Genomic DNA, 18,823 nt, shown 5'->3' with positions numbered 1-18,823 from the left:
AGACAAATAAATGGAAAGATATTCTGTGTTCATGGGTTGGAAGAATTACTATTATTAAAATGTCCATACTACCTAAAGCAATCTACAGATTCAATGCAATCCTTATCAAAATACCCATGGCATTTTTCACAGAACTAGAACAAATAACTTCAAACTTCGTATGGAAGCACAAAAGACTCTGAATAGCCAAAGCAATCTTGAGAAAGAACAACAAAGCTGGAGTTATCATGCTTCCTGACTTCAAACTATACTACAAAGCTACAGTAATCAAAACAGTATAGTACTGGCACCAAAAGTGACACATAGATCAATGGAACAGAATAGAGGGAAATAAGTCCACATACATATGGGCAATTAATCTATCATAAAAGAGGCAAGAATATACAATGGGGAAAAGACAGTCTCTTCAAGAAGTGGTGTTGGGAAAACTGGACAGCTACATGTAAAAGAATAAAACTAGACTATTTTCTCACATCATATACAAAAATAAACTCAAACTGGATTAAAGACTTAAATCTAAGACATGAAACCATAAAACTCCTAGAAGAAAACACAGGTAGTATACTCTTTGAAATCAGTCTTAGTAATATTTTTTTGGATCTGTCTCCTCAGGCAAGGGCAACAAAAGCAAAAATAAGCAAATGGGACCATATCAAACTAAAAAGTTTTGGCACAGCAAAGGAAACCATCAACAAAAATGAAAGGGCAGGCATTTCCTCTTGGTTAGTAAGCTGAAAGTCTTTAACATTTAGATATGATTCCTGGTGACTTTGCCTAGGTTCCCAGAGCCGTGTGGCTGACAGGGACTTGGTGCTCTGGCCCAGTGTCAGGCCTGATCCTCTGAGGTGGGAGAGCCGAGTTCAGGACATTGGACCACCAGAGACCTCGTGGCCCCACGTAATATCAATCAGCGGGAGCTCTCCCAGAGATCTCCATCTCAATGCTAAGATGTAGATCCCCCCAACAGCCAGCAAGCACCAGTGTTGGATGTCCCATGCCAAACAACTAACAAGACAGGAACACAAACCCACCCATTAGCACACAGGCTGCCTAAAGTCATACTAAGTTCACAGACACGCCAAAACACACCACCAGACGTGGCCCTGCCCATGAGAAAGAAAAGATCCAACCCCACCCACCAGAAGACAGGCAGCAGTCCCCTCCACCAGGAAGCCTACACAAGCCACTGAACCAAACTCACCCACTGGGGGCAGACACCAAAAACAACAGGAACTATGAACCTGCAGCCTGCAAAAAGGAGACCCCAAACATAGTAAGTTAAACAAAATGAGAAGACAGATAACTATGCAGCAGATGAAGGAGCAAGGTAAAAACCCACCAGACGAAACAAATTAAGAGGAAATGGGCATTCTGCCTGAGAAAGAATTCAGAATAATGATAGTAAAGGTGATCCAAAATCTTGGAAATAGAATGGAGAAAATACAAGAAACGTTTAACAAGGACCTAGAAGAACTAAAGAGCAAACAAACAATGATGAACAACACAATAAATGAACTTAAAAGTTCTCTAGAAGGGATCAATAGCAGAATAACTGAGGCAGAAGAAAGGATAAGTGACCTGGAAGATAAAATAGTGGAAATAACTACTGCAGAGCAGAATAAAGAAAAAAGAATGAAAAGAATTGAGGACAGTCTCAGAGACCTCTGGGACAACATTAAATGCACCAACATTCGAATTATAGGGGTTGTAGAAGAAGAAGAGAAAGAGAAAGGGTCTGAGAAAATATTTGAAGAGATTATAGTTGAAAACTTCCCTAATATGGGAAAGGAAATAGTCAATCAAGTCCAGGAAGTGCAGAGAGTCCCATACAGGATAAATCCAAGGAGAAACACGCCAAGACACATATTAATCAAACTAACAAAAATTAAATACAAGGAAAAAATATTAAAAGCAGCAAGGGAAAAGCAACAAATAACACACAAGGGAATCCCCATAAGGTTAACAGCTGATCTTTCAGCAGAAACTCTGCAAGCCAGAAGGGAGTGGCAGGATATATTTAAAGTGATGAAAGGGAAAAACCTACAACCTAGATTACTCCACCCAGCAAGGATCTCATTCAGATTTGATGGAGAAATTAAAACCCTTACAGACAAGCAACAGTTAAGAGAATTCAGCACCACAAAACCAGCTTTACAACAAATGCTAAAGGAACTTCTCTAGGCAGGAAACACAAGAGAAGAAAAGACCTACAAAAAGAAACCCAAAACAATTATGAAAATGGTAATAGGAACATACATATCGATAAGTATCTTAAATGTAAATGTATTAAATGATCCAACCAAAAGACATAGACTGGCTGAATGGATACAAAAACAAGACCCATATATATGTTGTCTACAAGAAACCCACTTCAGACCTAGGAACACATATAGACTGAAAGTGAGGGGATGGAAAAAGATACTCCACATACAGAAATCAAAAGAAAGTTGGAGGAGCAATTCTCATTACAAGAGACAAAGAAGGACATACAAGAGACAAAGAAGGACATAACATAATGATCAAGGGATCAATCCAAGAAGAAGTATAACGATTGTAAATATTTATGCACCCAACGTAGGAGCACCTCAATACATTAGGCATTTAAATGTTAACAGCCATAAAAGGGGAAATCGACAGTAACACAATAATAGTAGCGGACTTTAACACCCCACTTTCACCAATGGACAGATCATCCAAAATGAAAATAAATAAGGAAACACAAGCTTTAAATGATACATTAAACAAGATGGACTTAGTTGATATTTATAGGACATTCCATCCAAAAACAACAGAATACACATTTTTCTCAAGTGCTCATGGAACATTCTCCAGGATAGATCATATCTTGGGTCACAAATCAAGCCTTGGTAAATTTAAGAAAATTGAAATTGTATCAAGTATCTTTTTTGACCACAATGCTATGAGACTAGACATCAATTACAGGAAAAGATCTGTAAAAAATACAAACACATGGAGACTAAACAATATGCTACTAAATAACCAAGAGATCACTGAAGAAATCAAAGAGGAAATCAAAAAATACCTAGAAACAAATGACAATGAAAACACGATGATCCAAAACCTATGGGATGCAGCAAAAGCAGTTCTAAGAGGAAAGTTTTCAGCAATACAATCCTATCAAAAGAAACAAGAAACATCTCAAATAAACAAACTAAACTTATACCTAAAGCAATTAGAGAAAGAAGAACAAAAAACCCCCAAAGTTAGCAGAAGGAAAGAAATCATAAACATCAGATCAGAAATAAATGAAAAAGAAATGAAGGAAATGATAGCAAAGATCAATAAAACTAAAAACTGGTTCTTTGAGAAGATAAACAAAATTGATAAACCATTAGCCAGACTCATCAAGAAAAAAAGGGAGAAGACTCAAATCAATAGAATTAGAAACGAAAAAGAAGTAACAACTGACACTGCAGAAATACAAAGGATCATGAGAGATTACTACAAGCAACTCTATGCCAATAAAATGGACCACCTGGAAGAAATGGACAAAGTCTTAGAAAAGCACAACCATCCTATAATGAACCAGGAAGAAATAGAAAATATAAACAGACCAGTCACAAGCACTGAAATTGAGACTGTGATTAAAAATCTTGCAACGAAAAAAAGCCCAGAACCAGATGGGTTCACAGGCGAATTCTATCAAATATTTAGAGAAGAGCTAACACCTATCTTCTCAAAGTCTTCCAAAATATAGCAGAGGGGGAACACTCCCAAACTCATTCTATGAGGCCACCATCACCCTAACTCCAAAACCAGACAAAGATGTCACAAAAAAAGAAAACTACAGGCCAATATCACTGATGAACATAGATGCAAAAATCCTCAACAAAATACTAGCAAACAGAATCCAACAGCACATTAAAAGGAACATACACCATGATCAAGTGGGGTTTACCCCAGGAATGCAAGCATTCTTCAATATACGCAAATCAATCAATGTGATACACCATATTAACAAATTGAAGGTTAAAAACCATATGGTCATCTCAATAGATGCAGAAAAAGCTTTTGACAAAATTCAACACCCATTTATGATAAAAACTCTCCAGAAAGTGGGCATAGAGAGAACCTACCTCAACATAATAAAGGCCATATATGACAAACCCACAGTTTTCAGTGAAAAACTGAAACCATTTTTTCTAAGATCAGGAACAAGACAATGTTGCCCACTGTCACCGCTATTATTCAGTATAGTTTTGGAAGTTTTTTAGCTACAGCAGTTAGCAAGGAAAAAGAAATAAAAGGAATCAAAATCAGAAAAGAAGACATAAAACTGTCAGCGTTTGCAGATGACATGATACTATACATAGAGAATCCTAAAGATGCTACCAGAAAACTACAGGAGCTAATCAATGGATTTGGTAAAATAGCAGGATACAAAATTAATGCACAGAAATGTCTTGCATTCCTATACACTAACGATGAAAAATCTGAAAGAGAAATTAAAGAAACACTCCCATTTACCACTGCAACAAAAAGAATAAGATACCTAGGAATAAACCTACCTATGGAGACAAAAGACCTGTAGGCAGAAAACTATAAGACACTGACAAAAGAAATTAAAGATGATACAAACAGATGGAGAGATATACCATATTCTTGGATTGGAAAAATCAACATTGTGAAAATGACTATACTACCCAAAGCAATCTACAGATTCAATGCAATCCCTGTCAAACTACCAATGGCATTTTTTCACAGAACTAGAACAAAAAAGTTCACAATTTGTATGGAAACACAAAAGACCCCGAATAGCAAAGCAATCTTGAGAACAAAAAATGGAGCTGGAGGAATCAGGATCCCTGACTTCAGACTATACTACAAAGCTACAGTAATCAAGACAGTATGGTACTGGCACAAAAACAGAAATATAGGTCAATGGAACAGAATAGAAAGCCCAGAGATAAACCCACGCACATATGGTCACCTTATGTTTGATAAAGGAGGCAAGAATATACAATGGAGAAAAGACAGCCTCTTCAATAAGTGGTGCTGGGAAAACTGGACAGCTACTTGTAAAAGAATGAAATTAGAACACTCGCTAACACCATACACAAAAATAAACTCAAAATGGATTAAAGACCTAAATGTAAGTTCAGACACTATAAAACTCTTAAAGGAAAACATAGGCAGAACACTCTATGACATAAATCACAGCAAGATCCTTTTTGACCTACCTCCTAAAGAAATGGAAATAAAAACAAAAATAAACAAATGGAACCTAATGAAACTTAAAAGATTTTGCACAGCAAAGGAACCCATAAAGAAGACGAAAAGACAACCCTCAGAATGGGAGAAAATATTTGCAAATGAAGCAACTGACAAAGGATTAATCTCCAGAATATACAAGCAGCTCATGCAGCTCAATATCAAAAAAAAACCCAGTCCAAAAAATGGGCAGAAGCGCTAAACAGACATTTCTCCAAAGATGATATACAGATTTCAAACAAACACATGAAAGGATGCTCAACATCACTAATCATCAGAGAAATGTAAATCAAAACTACAGTGAGGTATCACCTCACACCAGTCAGAATGGCCATCATTAAAAAATCTACAAACAATAAATGCTGGAGAGGGTGTGGAGAAACGGGAACCCTCTTGCACTGCTGGTGAGAATGTAAATTGTTACAGCCACTATGCAGAACAGTATGGAGGTTCCTTAAAAAACTAAAAATAGAAGTACCATATGACCCAGCAATCCCACTATTGGGCATATACCCTGAGTAAACCATAATTCAAAACGAGTTATGTACCCCAATGTTCATTGCAGCACTGTTTAAAATAGCCAGAACATGGAAGCAACCTATGTGTCCATCGACAGATGAATGGATAAAGAAGATGTGGCACATATATACAATGGAATGTTACTCAGCCATAAAAAGAAATGAAATTGAGTTATTTGTAGTGAGGTGGATGGACCTAGAGTCTGTCTTACAGAGTGAAGTAAGTCAGAAAGAGAAAACAAATACCGTATGCTAACACATATATATGGAATCTAAAAAAATAATGGTTCTGACAAACCTAGAAGTAGGACAGGAATAAAGACACAGACATAGAGAATGGACTTGTGGACAAGTGGAAGGGGGATGGTAAGCTGGGATGAACTGAGAGAGTAGTATTCACATATATACACTACCAAATGTAAAATAGATAACTAGTGGGAAGCAGCTGCATCGCACAGGGAGATCAGCTTGTTGCTTTGTGACCACTTAGAGGGGTGGGATAGGGAGTGTGGGAGGGAGATGCAAGAGGGATGGGATATGGGGATACATGTATACATATAGCTGATTCAGTTTGTTGTACAGCATAAACTAACACAACATTGTAAAGCAATTATAATCCAATAAAGATGTTAAAAAATAATGAAACGGCAACCTACTGAATGGGTGAAGATATTTACAAATGGTATACCTGATAAGGGTTAATATCCAAAATATGTAAAGTACTCATACAACTTAATATCAGAAAAAACAAACAATCTGATTAAAAATGGGCAGAGGACCTGAACAGACATTTTTCCAAAGAAGACATACAGATGGCCAATAGGCACATGAAAAGATGCTCAACATCACTAATTATTAGAGAAATGCAAATCAAAACCACAGTGAGATATCACCTCACACTTGTCAGGATGGCAATCATCAAAAAGACAAGAAATAACAAGTGTTGGTGAGGATGTGAAGAAAAGGGAACCCTTGTGCAGTGTTGGTGAGAATGTAAATTGGTGCAGCCACTATGGAAAACAGTCTGGAGTTCCCTCAGAAAATTAAAAATAGAACTACCATATGATCCAGCAATTCCACTCCTGGGTATTTATCTGAAGAAAATGAAAACACTAATTCGAAAAGACATATGCATCCCAATGTTCATTGCAGCATTATTTACAATAACCAAGATATAGAAGCAACCTTAGTGTCCATCGATAGGTGAATGGATAAAGAAGATGTGGTATATATACACAATGGAATATTACTCAGCCATAAAAAAGAATGAAATCTTGCCAATTGCAACAACATGGATGGACCTGGAGGGTATTATGCTAAGTGAAATAAATCAGTTAAAGAAAAATACTGTATGATTTCACTTACATATGAAATCTGAAAAGCAAAACAAACTAACAAATATAACAAAACAGAAACAGACTTACAAATACAGAGAACAAAGTGGTGGTTGCCAGAAAACAGAGGGATGGGGAGTTGGGAAAACAGCTGAAGGTGATTAAGAGTTACAAACTGCCAGTTAGGAAATAGAGAAGGCACAGGGATGTGATATACAGCATGGGGAATACAGTCAATAATATTATAATAACAGTGTGGTGCATAATCTATAAAAAGATCAAACCACTATGCTGTGTACCTGAAACTAATGTAATATTGTAAGTCAATTATAATTTGATTAAAAGAAAAGATACCTAAAGATAAACATATCACCCTAAGGAAGATGGTCAGTGTGGGACTTAGAAGAAATGGAGAAGCAACATTGGAATTATATAAGAATGGCTTCTAAGGAGGAAACCAGCCTGGCTTTTGAAATGTTCCAGATTTCACTAACCTGACAGCCAGCACAGGTCACTGAGGTGTGGTGATACTTAAGTTCCCCAGGCCTTATGGTCTGCTCCTTCCAGTAGCAGATCTCTTCAAGCTTTTTACCTTCTACTTGAATCTGCCTCCATCAGAGGGCAACAGGCATGCTCTCTCAAATGAGATGGGTCCATAGGTTTGCCTTTTTGTGTGCAACATTATCAGATTTAGGCATTAGTGTTTACAAGTTTTTTTGTTTTTTGTTTTTCCTATGCTTGAGATATCTGGCCTTTGAAGATTTAGTAGTATTCTTCCGTGAAACCATCTAGTCTTGATGTTTTTGGTGGGGCTTCCTCTGAAAACATTCTCCCCACCTTTTTAAAGAGAATATTGAAAGTATAAATTTTCTCTCTCTACTGGGGTCAATTTTATTAAATTATAGCTTCCTAGAAATTCATTCATATCACTATTTTTTTGGCATAGATATGTACAAAATAGTCTCATAATTTAAAAATTTCCTTGGTTCAACGGTTATATTCCACTCTTCCTTTTTTGTTTTTGTAAACTCCTGCTTTTTCCCTTTGTTTAAGTTACCTAATGGTTTGCTTATTTTGCTACTCTTTATTTCAGGTACTTCTTTTTACTTTACCAGTAAGCCTGTTTTTCTGCTTATAACTCATGAATTTCTTTTTAAAATTCAAAAACTTAGAGATATAATTTATGCACAATAAAATGCACATATATTTTAGGTACACAATTTAATGAGTTTTGGCTAATGTATATATCTGTGTGACCACTACCACAGTCAGGATATAGATTATTTCCATTGCCCCAGAAAGTTCTCTTATGCCTCTTTGCAATCAGTATGACCTGCCCCAATGCTCCAGGAAATCAATGATGCTATTTCTATAAGCATTAGTTTTGCATACCAGAGCTTCATGTAGTTGGAATCATATATGCATTTTTTTAATTAGTTTCTGCTTTATAACAAAGTGAATCAGTCATACATATTATGCATTATTTTTGTGTCTGGTTTCTTTTGCTAAACATAATTTTTGTAAGAGTCAACTCATGCTGTTTTATATATCACTATTTCCTTTGTTTTTATTGTTCTGTAGCAATCATAGGACACTTTGCTTATTTATTCTCCTACTGATGAACATTTAGGTTGTTTCCAGTTTTGGATTATTAGAAATTCATATACCAGTCTTTTTATGGATATAGGTTTTCATTTCTCTTTGATAAATAACTAGGAGTAGAATTGCCAGGTGACAGTGTAGGTGAATTTATCTTTAAAAGAAACTTCCGGGCTTCCCTGGTGGCACAGTGGTTGAGAGTCCGCCTGCCGATGCAGGGGACACGGGTTCGCGTCCCGGCCCGGGAAGATCCCACATGCCGCGGAGCGGCTGGGCCCATGAGCCATGGCCTTGGAGCCTGCGTGTCCGGAGCCTGTGCTCCGCAACGGGAGAGGCCACAACGGTGAGAGGCCCGTGTACCGCAAAAAAAAAAAAAAAAAAGAAACTTCCAATCGGTTTTCCAAAGTGATTGTATGATTTTACATCCCAACCAGCAATATATGAAAATTCTAATTGTTACACATCCTTTTTAACATTTTGTATTGTCAGTCTTAAATTTAAACTATTCTAGGGGGTGCATAGTAATATTTCATTATGGCTTAATTTGCATTTGCCTTATGACTAATCACGTTGAGCATGTTTTCATATACTTATTGGCCATTCATACCTTATTTTACAAAGTGTCTGTTCAAGTCTCTTGTACATATTTTCATTGGATTATTTTATTACGAGTTGTAAAAGCTCTTTACATAGTCTAGGTACCGGGCCTTTTAAAAAATACACATACTCTGAATATCTTCTCTTATTCTGTAGTTTGTCTTTACTTTTTACATTCAGTTCTGTTGATTTTTTCCTTCATGTGTTTTGAATCTCTTTTATCATCTGCATATACACTTGTATATCTTTTTTAATGTAGTTAGCCTATTTGTCATTTCTAAATATATCTATTTTCGGTAATACTCCTTGATTGCAGTATTATTTGAAATTTCTTTATGTTTCTTATGTTTACCATTTGTATGGCATATCTTTTTATCTTCTTTGCCTTGCAATCTATCTGGTACTTATATTTAAAGTACAACTTCTGTAGAAAATAAATAATTACTGTTTATAGCCTCTAAATTTTGGCATGGTTTTTTTGCAACAAAAGTTCATTAATATAACTATATTTTGCAAATATTTTATGTTAACTACTTATTCTTGGTCTGTGATTGAAAGAGATGTGTTGAAATCTACCACTGTAATTGTGAATTTGTCCCTTTCTCCCTGTAATTCTATGAATTTTCCCTTTATATATTTCAATACTATTCTTAGGTGCACAGAAGTTTATGACTATTATATATTCTTGGTAGATTATATTTACCAGCATGAAATATCCCTCTTTATGTCTTTTAATGCTTTCTGCCTTAAATTCTATTTTGTCTGTTATTAGCTTTGCTACACCAGATTTTAGAGGTTAGTACTTGCTATCTATTTTTTTTTTTAACATTTTGCTTCATACCAGGGATGACTGACACCTTTCTAGCTATGACCTTAGAGAGGCAAATGAATATATTCAATTCTAAGTTCATGGAAAGCTTATAATTAGACTTTTAAAATTTAACCAATCTGAAAATCTCTGACCTTTAATTAGCAGTTTGATTCAATTATATTTATCACGGTTGCACATATATTTGCACATGTTTTTTTTTTAATAAATAAATTTATCAAACATTGTCATCGTTGCTGTGCGTGGGCTTTCTCTAGTTGTGGCGAGCAGGGGCTACTCTTTGTTGTGGTGAGTGGGCTTCTCATTGCAGTGGCTTCTCTTGTTGCGGAGCATGGGCTTTAGGCACACGGGCTTCAGTAGTTGTGGCACGTGGCTTCAGTAGTTGTGGCTCATAGGCTCTAGAGCACAGGCTCAGTAGTTGTGGTGCACGGGCTTAGTTGCTCCGTGGCATGTGGGATCTTCCTGGACCTAGGGCTCAAAGCCATGTCCCCAGCATTGATGGGCAGATTCTTAATCATTGTGCCACCAGGGAAGCCCTTGCACTTAGTTTTGCTACCTCATTTTGTATTTTCTGTTTACCATGATTTAAAAAATTTTTTTCTCCTTCAATGTTTCCTATTTGATTAATCAAATTTACTTTATTCTCTTTATTTTTAGTTATGAATTTAGAACTTACACATACTATGGACATACATAATTTAAGAAAACTATGCATAAATTTAAACATTGTATTTAAATGTATATATTTTTAATAATGTACATGGTTAATCAATATCTATGGCTTTCCTCAGCAGGAAAGGGTCCTCAGCTGTTTTTCTTTCTTTAAAATAGGTTCTCCAATGTCATTTCTCCAGTTGTCTTCAGAGTTTTTATTTTCTATAGTCAGTATATTTTAGATTTACTACCATATTTTACTGATTTCTTAGCTTATTGTTAAGTTTTGCATCTGAATCATTCTACCTGTATTCACCTTTTTCTTGCTGAATGTGGTAGATATTTCTGGTGTTTACCAGTATCAGACTTTCTTTTATTTCCTGAGCATATAAAAAACTTCACTTTCCATCCATGTGCCTATTTCTGGCCAGTTAGATGTGAGTAGAATAATGTGTGTCACTTTGGGGCTGAGGAAGTGAAAAGCCCTTATGTGAATGTCCACTCTCTTTCTTCCTCTGCTGCAATGGAGGATGGAGGCAGGGGCCTAGTTTTCAGATGGCAGCACAAGATTGAAGCAGCCTGGATCACTGAGTTATCAGCTCTATAGAGTTACCTGGACTACAGAAGATTTTGCCTGAAGAAGATATAAACTTTTGTTGTGTTAAGCCACTGAATGTGGGGATTGCTTGTTATTGCAGCATATGTCTATCCTATCCTGACTAATGCACTGAAGTGTAACCTTTAATTATGCTTTTAGTAAGGTAGTAACTTAGTCCTTGTGTGTCTGAAGATTTCATTAATTCATTCTCACTCTTAATTGATAATTTGGCTGGGTTTAGAAGTTCAGTTTACAATTACTTTTCCTGCTGCATTTTATCTTTTGGTAGGTATTTCTGTTGATGCAATAATGCTATGAGTCTGATTTATCTTGTCTCCATGATGGTTTTAACATTTTATCTTTATCCTTGATGTTCTATAATTGCACTGTGATGTTTTTAGGTTTGAATTTCACCAAATTTTCTAAGTTGCTATAGCAAGCTTCTGAGCTGATAGAAAAATGTCTGATCTTTGTCATAGAAGACTAGGACATCATTGGACAAGGCATTAGCTGAGGCAGAAAAGAGAAGAAAAAGCCAAAATGTAAAAGAAAGTTGTACACTGAAGAGGTTATGAATGGAAAAACATCCTATATTCATGGATTGGAAGACCTAATATTGTTAAGATGGCAGTGAGACCCAGACTGGTCTATGGATTCAGCTCAATCTCTACAAAAATCCCAGCTGGTTTCTTTGTAGATGTTGATAAGTTGATCCTAAAATTCATATGGAAATTCAGCAGATCCAGCATATCCAAAATAATCTTGAAAAAGAAGAACAAAACTAGAGGACTCACACTTCCTGATTTCAAAACATATGACCAAGCTCCAGTAATCAAGATAGTGTGGTACTGGCTAAGGATAGACTTATAGATCAAGAAAATAGAACTGAGTATCAAGAAATAAAACCCCAAATTTATAGTCAATAGATTTCAACAGGGTACCAAAACAATTCAATTGGGAAAGAATAGTCTTTCCAGTAATGATGCCAGGACCACGGGATATCCATATGCAAAATAATGAAGCTAGACCCCTACCTCACACTATACATAAAAATTAACTCAAAATAGATACAGTCCTAAATGTAAGAGCTAAAATTATAAACTCTTAGAGGAAAACATAGATGTGAATCTTCTTGACCTTGGATTAGGCAATAGTTTCTCAGATATGACACCAAAAGCACAAGCACCAAAAAATATATATATATAAATTGGACATCATCAAAATAAAAAACTTTTGTGCTTCTGAGAACACCATCAAGAAAGTGAAAAAACCACCCATAAAATGAGAAAATTTTTTGAAAATCACACATCTGATAAAGGACTTGTACCTAGTATAAAAAAAACTCCTACAACTCAATAATTAAACATATAAATAACTTAAAGATGGGCAAAGGATCCAAAGAGACATTTCTTCATGCAAATGAACAATAAGCACATGAAAACATGCTCAACATCTTAGCCATCAGGAAGATACAACTCAAAACAACAATGAGATACCCATTATACACACTAGGATGGCTATAATTAAAAAGACAGTTAATAATAACAGAGAGGATGTGGAAAGATTGAAATGCTCATACACTGCTGGTGGGAATAGAAAATGGTTCAGCTGCTGTGGAGAATACTCTGGCAGTTCCTCAGAAGTTTAAATATAGAGTTACCATATGACCCAGCAATTCCACTCTTAGATATATACCTAAGAGAAATGAAAACATATGTTTCACCCAATAACTTGTACATGAATGCTCATAGCAGCATTATTCATAATAGCTAGAAGTAGAAACAACTCAAGTGTCCATCAATGATAAGTGGATAAACAAAATGTGGTATAGGTACAATGGAATATTATTTTCAACAAAAAGGAATGAAGTGCTGATACATGTTACAACATGAATGAACCTATAAAACGTTATGCTATGTGAAAGAAGTCACAAAAAACCACACATCATAGGATTCTATTTATATGAAATACCCAGGATAGGCAAATTCATAGAGACAGAAAGTAGTTTGGTGGTTGCCAAAACTGAGAGGGCTGGAAAGAAATGGGAACTGACTGCTAAAGGATACAGGATTTCTTTTGCGGGTGATTAAAATGTTTTAAAATTGACTGTGATAATGGTTGCAAAACTCTGAATATACTAAAAACCATTGAAGTATACACTTCAAGCAGATGAGTTGCATGGTATATGAATTATATCCCGATCAAGCTGCTATTATAAAAAAGACTATGAAGGGTCACACCTTGGGAAGCCCAAGTATGACACCAAGTCCCAGAAGAAAGCACAAGGCTGAGAATGGGGAGTGAAGCCAGGAAGACTGGAGCCATGTAGACATAGAAACGGAGCCAGAGATGATGAGAAACTTGGGCTGGAGCAAATTAAGGAGATTCTGGAGCAGATGAAGGTGAAAGTTCACTTTTACTGGGGACTGGTCATTTGGTATGTGGGTGGGTCAGCTCAACTGAAATAAATACTGTATTTCTCCGTGTCTCAGCAGCCTAATTCTGGGGCTTGTAGCCCCTCTCTTCCTCGTTAATAATCCATATTGCAGATTCTCCCTACTCTTGATTTCCTAGAGATGGAGGAGAAGCTGACCTGTTTCTCCATGGGCTACTAAATATCTGTTGGTAGCAACAGCACTAGAAGCAGTAGTAAAACTAATAACAATAATAATAGCCCACATTGAACAGTTACTATGTGACAGGCATAGTTTTCCAAAGTGCTTTACATTACTGACCCATTTAATTCCTCATAACAAGCCCATGGCATAAGTAATATCATTATCCTTATTTTACAGATGAGAAAACTGAGGTATAGCACAGTTAGGTATCTTGCCCCAGATCAGATGCCTCATGAGTGGAAAGAATTGTTTTTGGTCTTAGTTGGGATAACTTGGTGAAGCACATTCATTTTCATCAAGGCATCACACTGGATTGAAGACAACTGTGGTTTCTTGGTTGCCTAGTTCAGCACATAGGGTTTTGGACGCACCTGCACTCCCGTAAGGCAAGGTTGGTGTGTGAGTCCCAACTCCCACCAAGGTCCCACAACCTCCTGCCATTTCCAGGGAATGTCAGTTAGAAAAAAGGGAGACAGAAATAAATGTGGCCACTGCAGCCAAATCACAGCCCCGGACCTAGGGGCAGAGCAGAGAACCTATCTAGAGCACTTGCTCACTCACTCATTCAAACATTTACCAAGTGACCTCTTGCTTCATGGGCAGGGACTGGGAATATAGAGAGAAGGAAAACAGGGGAGAGGTTTTGGAGGAACTCCAAGGCATGGCTCAGTGTGATTACCTTCACATATTGGGGGTGGCCCTTCAAACTGCAGGTAAGTTCCAAGTTTGCAGGTCAGGATTTCATTCCCCACTAAGGTAAAGCCAGGGAGGCACCTGTAGCGTACGATGTCACCTGTCAAGGAAAGACCAATATGGAGATTCCCTGGAGAAGTCTGGGCAGGGCTGATTGGCACCCCTTAGCTGGAACCCACTTCCAGGCAAGACGATCAGTGGTGGGGTGTGTTCTGTTCAGACTAAATTACTAGCTCAGCTCCAGTCAAATGACCCAGATGACTGTGGCTCCCCTCTCACAGCTCAGCCCTGCTGAGCCTAACAGTGTTCCACATTCTAGGAACTTTTTATCATGTCTTGCACAGACTTATTTCTCAAAACATTCTGACTTGAATCATGGAAGAAAACTGCTTTCCTAGCTCCTCTGGCTACATATGGCTAAAAAGAAAAGTGGTTGTATTTTGGGTGAAACTCAGTTGACAGAATATCAACCCTCTTGCACTGGGCCTATTTCTCTCCATGGACAGGAGGTGGAGATAAGCCCCACTGGCCAGGCCCCACCCATCTCCGGCCCCTCCTCACCAGCCCCATCCTTGCTGGTTTGGGAGGTCTAACCTATGTTGAATTCTTCATTCTCTGTGACGACTTCAGCATTGGGGAGGATGGTGGGAGGAGGGCATTTGGTGAGCGGATAAGCTGAAAAGACAAAAGCAGACAAGTCGGTGTAAGAGCATCATTCTTGGGGCACATGGTCATCCATTTGTTCAGTGCTTCACGTACTCACTCGTCATCTATCCACACAGCAGATATTAACGAGCACTTATCTGTACCCAGGGCAAGATTAGCCAAGCACTATTTTGCTTATCTGCTGCCATCTGTTTTTATTTGCTTTTGATGCAAAAACCAGGAACCATATATCAAGACTAACAATAAAGGAGAGGATCTAAGAAGGCAGTGATGGTGCCAAACGCTGAAGGGAGGGCAGAGAAGCATTTACTGAACACCTACTATATGTCAAGCATTTTCAAACGCTGTCACCTTGAATTCTCACAATAGCTGATCCCCCTGCGAGATGTTCTCACTCTACTTATGAGGAAGCTAAGATTCAGAAAGCTTCACTTACTTCTCTAAGGTCACACAGGAAGTAAGTGGCACAGACAGGATTCGAATCCAGGTCTGGCTGCTCTCAAATCCCATATTCTTTCCACTACTTAGCATCTAAATGCTGTGTGTGGCTTACGTGGGGGACCAGCAAAGACAGCTTGTTTCTCTTCTGACCTTTGGCTAAACACTCTGGCTTCAGTGGATTTTCTAAACCAGAAGCCATCCCTCTGGGCAGAGACTGGCCTGTGTGGGGAGGGTGTTACCGAGGTAAAGTTCAGGGTGGGCTCATAACTTGGCTTTCTTTCATTGTCTGGTACGTGGTTGAGTGCTGGATGTGTTAGCTGCTGTTGCCACTGCTGTTGCTGTTATTATTTCCAAAGTCACTTCAACCCTTGCTATGTTTTTTGAAATAGCATTTTTTAAAAAAATTACAAATGTAACACATTATCATTAAAGAAAACCTGAGATTTTCTATGAGAAGAGTAAGAGGAAAATTAAACTCATCCATTGGCTTCTCAGAGATAACCACTTTACTGTAACCCTTTACTGTAAATTCTTAGGGTATATATTTTCTGCACATAGATTTTTCTTTAACAAAATTTGCACCATGTGACATACTTTGTGTTGGTCCTTGTGCACTTATTATATTGCAAGAATTTTCCCATGTCATCACATTCCTTCAAAAGTATAATTGAAATGACTTCATAGGATTTAATTATATAATCTACTAAAATTTATTTAACAGACACTCTTGTTAACCATTTAGATTTCCAAAGTTTTACAATTTAAAATGAAACTGTGATGAACATCCTTCTATATATGCATCTTTTATGAAGTTTTTTCTATTTATAAAACTAGGAATGATTAGAGTGTATGACTTTTTAAAAGTACAGGCATCTCCCACTGGACATCAATAATCCATTCCTGGAAATCAGACATTCTGTGTCAAGACGCTACTAGGAGTCTACTTCCCATTACTTTAAATGGGAAAAAATTAAAATGCATAACCCAAGACCCCAAAAGTACTGAAAACTACAAAATACCTATACATATGCAACAAACCACTATGCTAGAAGGTAAATACTTAAAGCATCACTACATGATCACCCAATGATTAGTACATTTGTAACAAAACAGCAGTTCTATGCATTGCGTATTGCACCATGAACATTGCAGACTTTTCAGCTTGAGACAGAAACCTTAGGCAGAAACAAAGGCTAAATACGAAAGGCATGGTGAGAACATGTTTGGGACAGTGCTGGGTGGTGGACCCTTCACAGCAAACATCACTTTGGGATAATCTCAGAGCCAGTGGCACCTGAAACACCTGTTCCAAATGTTCATGTGGCATTCTGACATTTTACCAATCGTATCTGGAATGTAACTTAAGATTTCTCCTGCATGTAGTTTTATTTAAAATGTTGTATTATGTTTTGAGGATTTAACTGTAATTTTTTCTACAGATGTGTCCACTGAAACACGTCATATTGAGTGACATATAGCTTTAGGAAGCCCTCTTGGGGTAACCAGACAGGTTTAATCTTGATTTAACATAAATCAGGGGGGACCAGGCCTGTGTTTGATACATACTTCCATTTTTCTTTCCAGGAAAATTGCTCCAACAGATACTGTCCACAGAACGACAGTTTCTCCAACCCTGGGTGCTTTCATTCTTCTTTCATCTGATCCTTTTAATGATTATCTACTGGGGGTTTGCCCTGGGTCAGGCTCTGTGTTAGGTGTGGATGATGCAAGAGTAAAGAGACACAGTCCTCGCCTCACAGAACTTAAAGCCATGGGGGGTGGGGAATAGTCATCAATTTTAATCTTTGTCAACTTGATAGACAGCCAACAGAGTACCACTTCTTTTCTTTTATTGGCATTTGACAACCAGTTAGGCTAAATATTTTTTTCATGTTAATAGACTCTTTGCAGTTTTCTTTTCTTTTTTTTTAACATCTTTATTGGAGTCTAATTGCTTTACGATGGTGTGTTAGTTTCTGCTTTATAACAAAGTGAATCAGTTATACATATACATATGTTCCCATATCTCTTCCCTCTTGCGTCTCCCTCCCTCCCACATTTTTCTTTTTAACTCTCTCTTCATGTCCTTTGCCTCTATTTTTCCTATAAATTTGAAAAACTCTATGTACAATATATTTAAGATTGATCTTTGCCGATTATTTCCCAATTTATCATTTGCTCCCATCTATTTATGGCACTCTTTTGACTTGTACAAGCATTAAATGTTTATTTAGCCAATTCTCAATGTTTTCCTTTATAGAGCTTAAAAAAATTTGATTCCTTCCATTCTCAGCCTCGTGCTTACCTTTAAAACATACCTTCTAAAACCTTCTAGGACACACTTAACCTTCCCAGAAAAAAAATCAATAAAAGAAATCTCCACCTAAACACCGTGAGGATATTTTATAGTTTGTGGTTATTAGTTTGATCGGGTGATTTCCCATTACATTTTTAAAATTAACTTTTTAAAAAATTACAAATTTCTGCTCAATGCAGACAGCTGGTGGAATACTAAAAAGCAATAAAATAAAAATTCCCCAAGTCCCACCACCTGGGCATAACCATTGCTAGCATTTTGGTGTACGACTTTTGATATTTTACAGATAACTTCTCTCCCCTCCCCACCCCCCAAAACACACTGCATCTACCATGTTACTGCTGCAGAACTCTAGGGCAGGGGGCCATTCAGGACTCCTGTTTCCTTTTGTCTCCATCTCCCTTGTTCCCCTGGGGGGGTGAGGCACTGATACAGCTTTGACTCCATTATGTGTTAACATGCTAACTAGTGGGCAGGGCTCATTTGCTTATGTCATCCAAGTTTTACCACTTGTCTCAATAAAGTCTTTAATAGCAAATGCATCCAGTTCAGAACGATACGTTGCATTTCGTTGTCATGTTTCTTAGTCTCCTTTAGTCTGCAACAGTTCTAAAGTCTTTCCTTGACCTTCCTGACTTCTACACTTTTGAAAATTATATGCCAGTTAATTTCTAGTATGTAACACTGTATTACATACATTACCTTCAACTTAGGTTTGTCTGATTCC

At 37.2% G+C, this 18,823-nt stretch overlaps 1 protein-coding gene across 1 annotated transcript in view; it reads right to left on the bottom strand.

The window, feature by feature from the left end:
- CSMD2 (CUB and Sushi multiple domains 2) overlaps window positions 1-18,823 on the bottom strand; it is a 675,416-nt gene that overhangs the window by 80,919 nt on the left and 575,674 nt on the right. The window contains 2 exon segments of the mRNA XM_081223918.1: window positions 14,659-14,772; window positions 15,267-15,347. Of these exon segments, the coding sequence (XP_081080044.1) occupies window positions 14,659-14,772; window positions 15,267-15,347 (195 nt within the window).

This window comes from Mesoplodon bidens (assembly GCF_964165515.1).
Source record: "Mesoplodon bidens genome assembly, chromosome: 2".
Taxonomy (NCBI): Eukaryota; Metazoa; Chordata; class Mammalia; order Artiodactyla; family Ziphiidae; genus Mesoplodon; species Mesoplodon bidens.
Note: the sequence above shows the minus strand (reverse complement) of the source record. Positions and strands in the feature narration are given on the sequence as shown.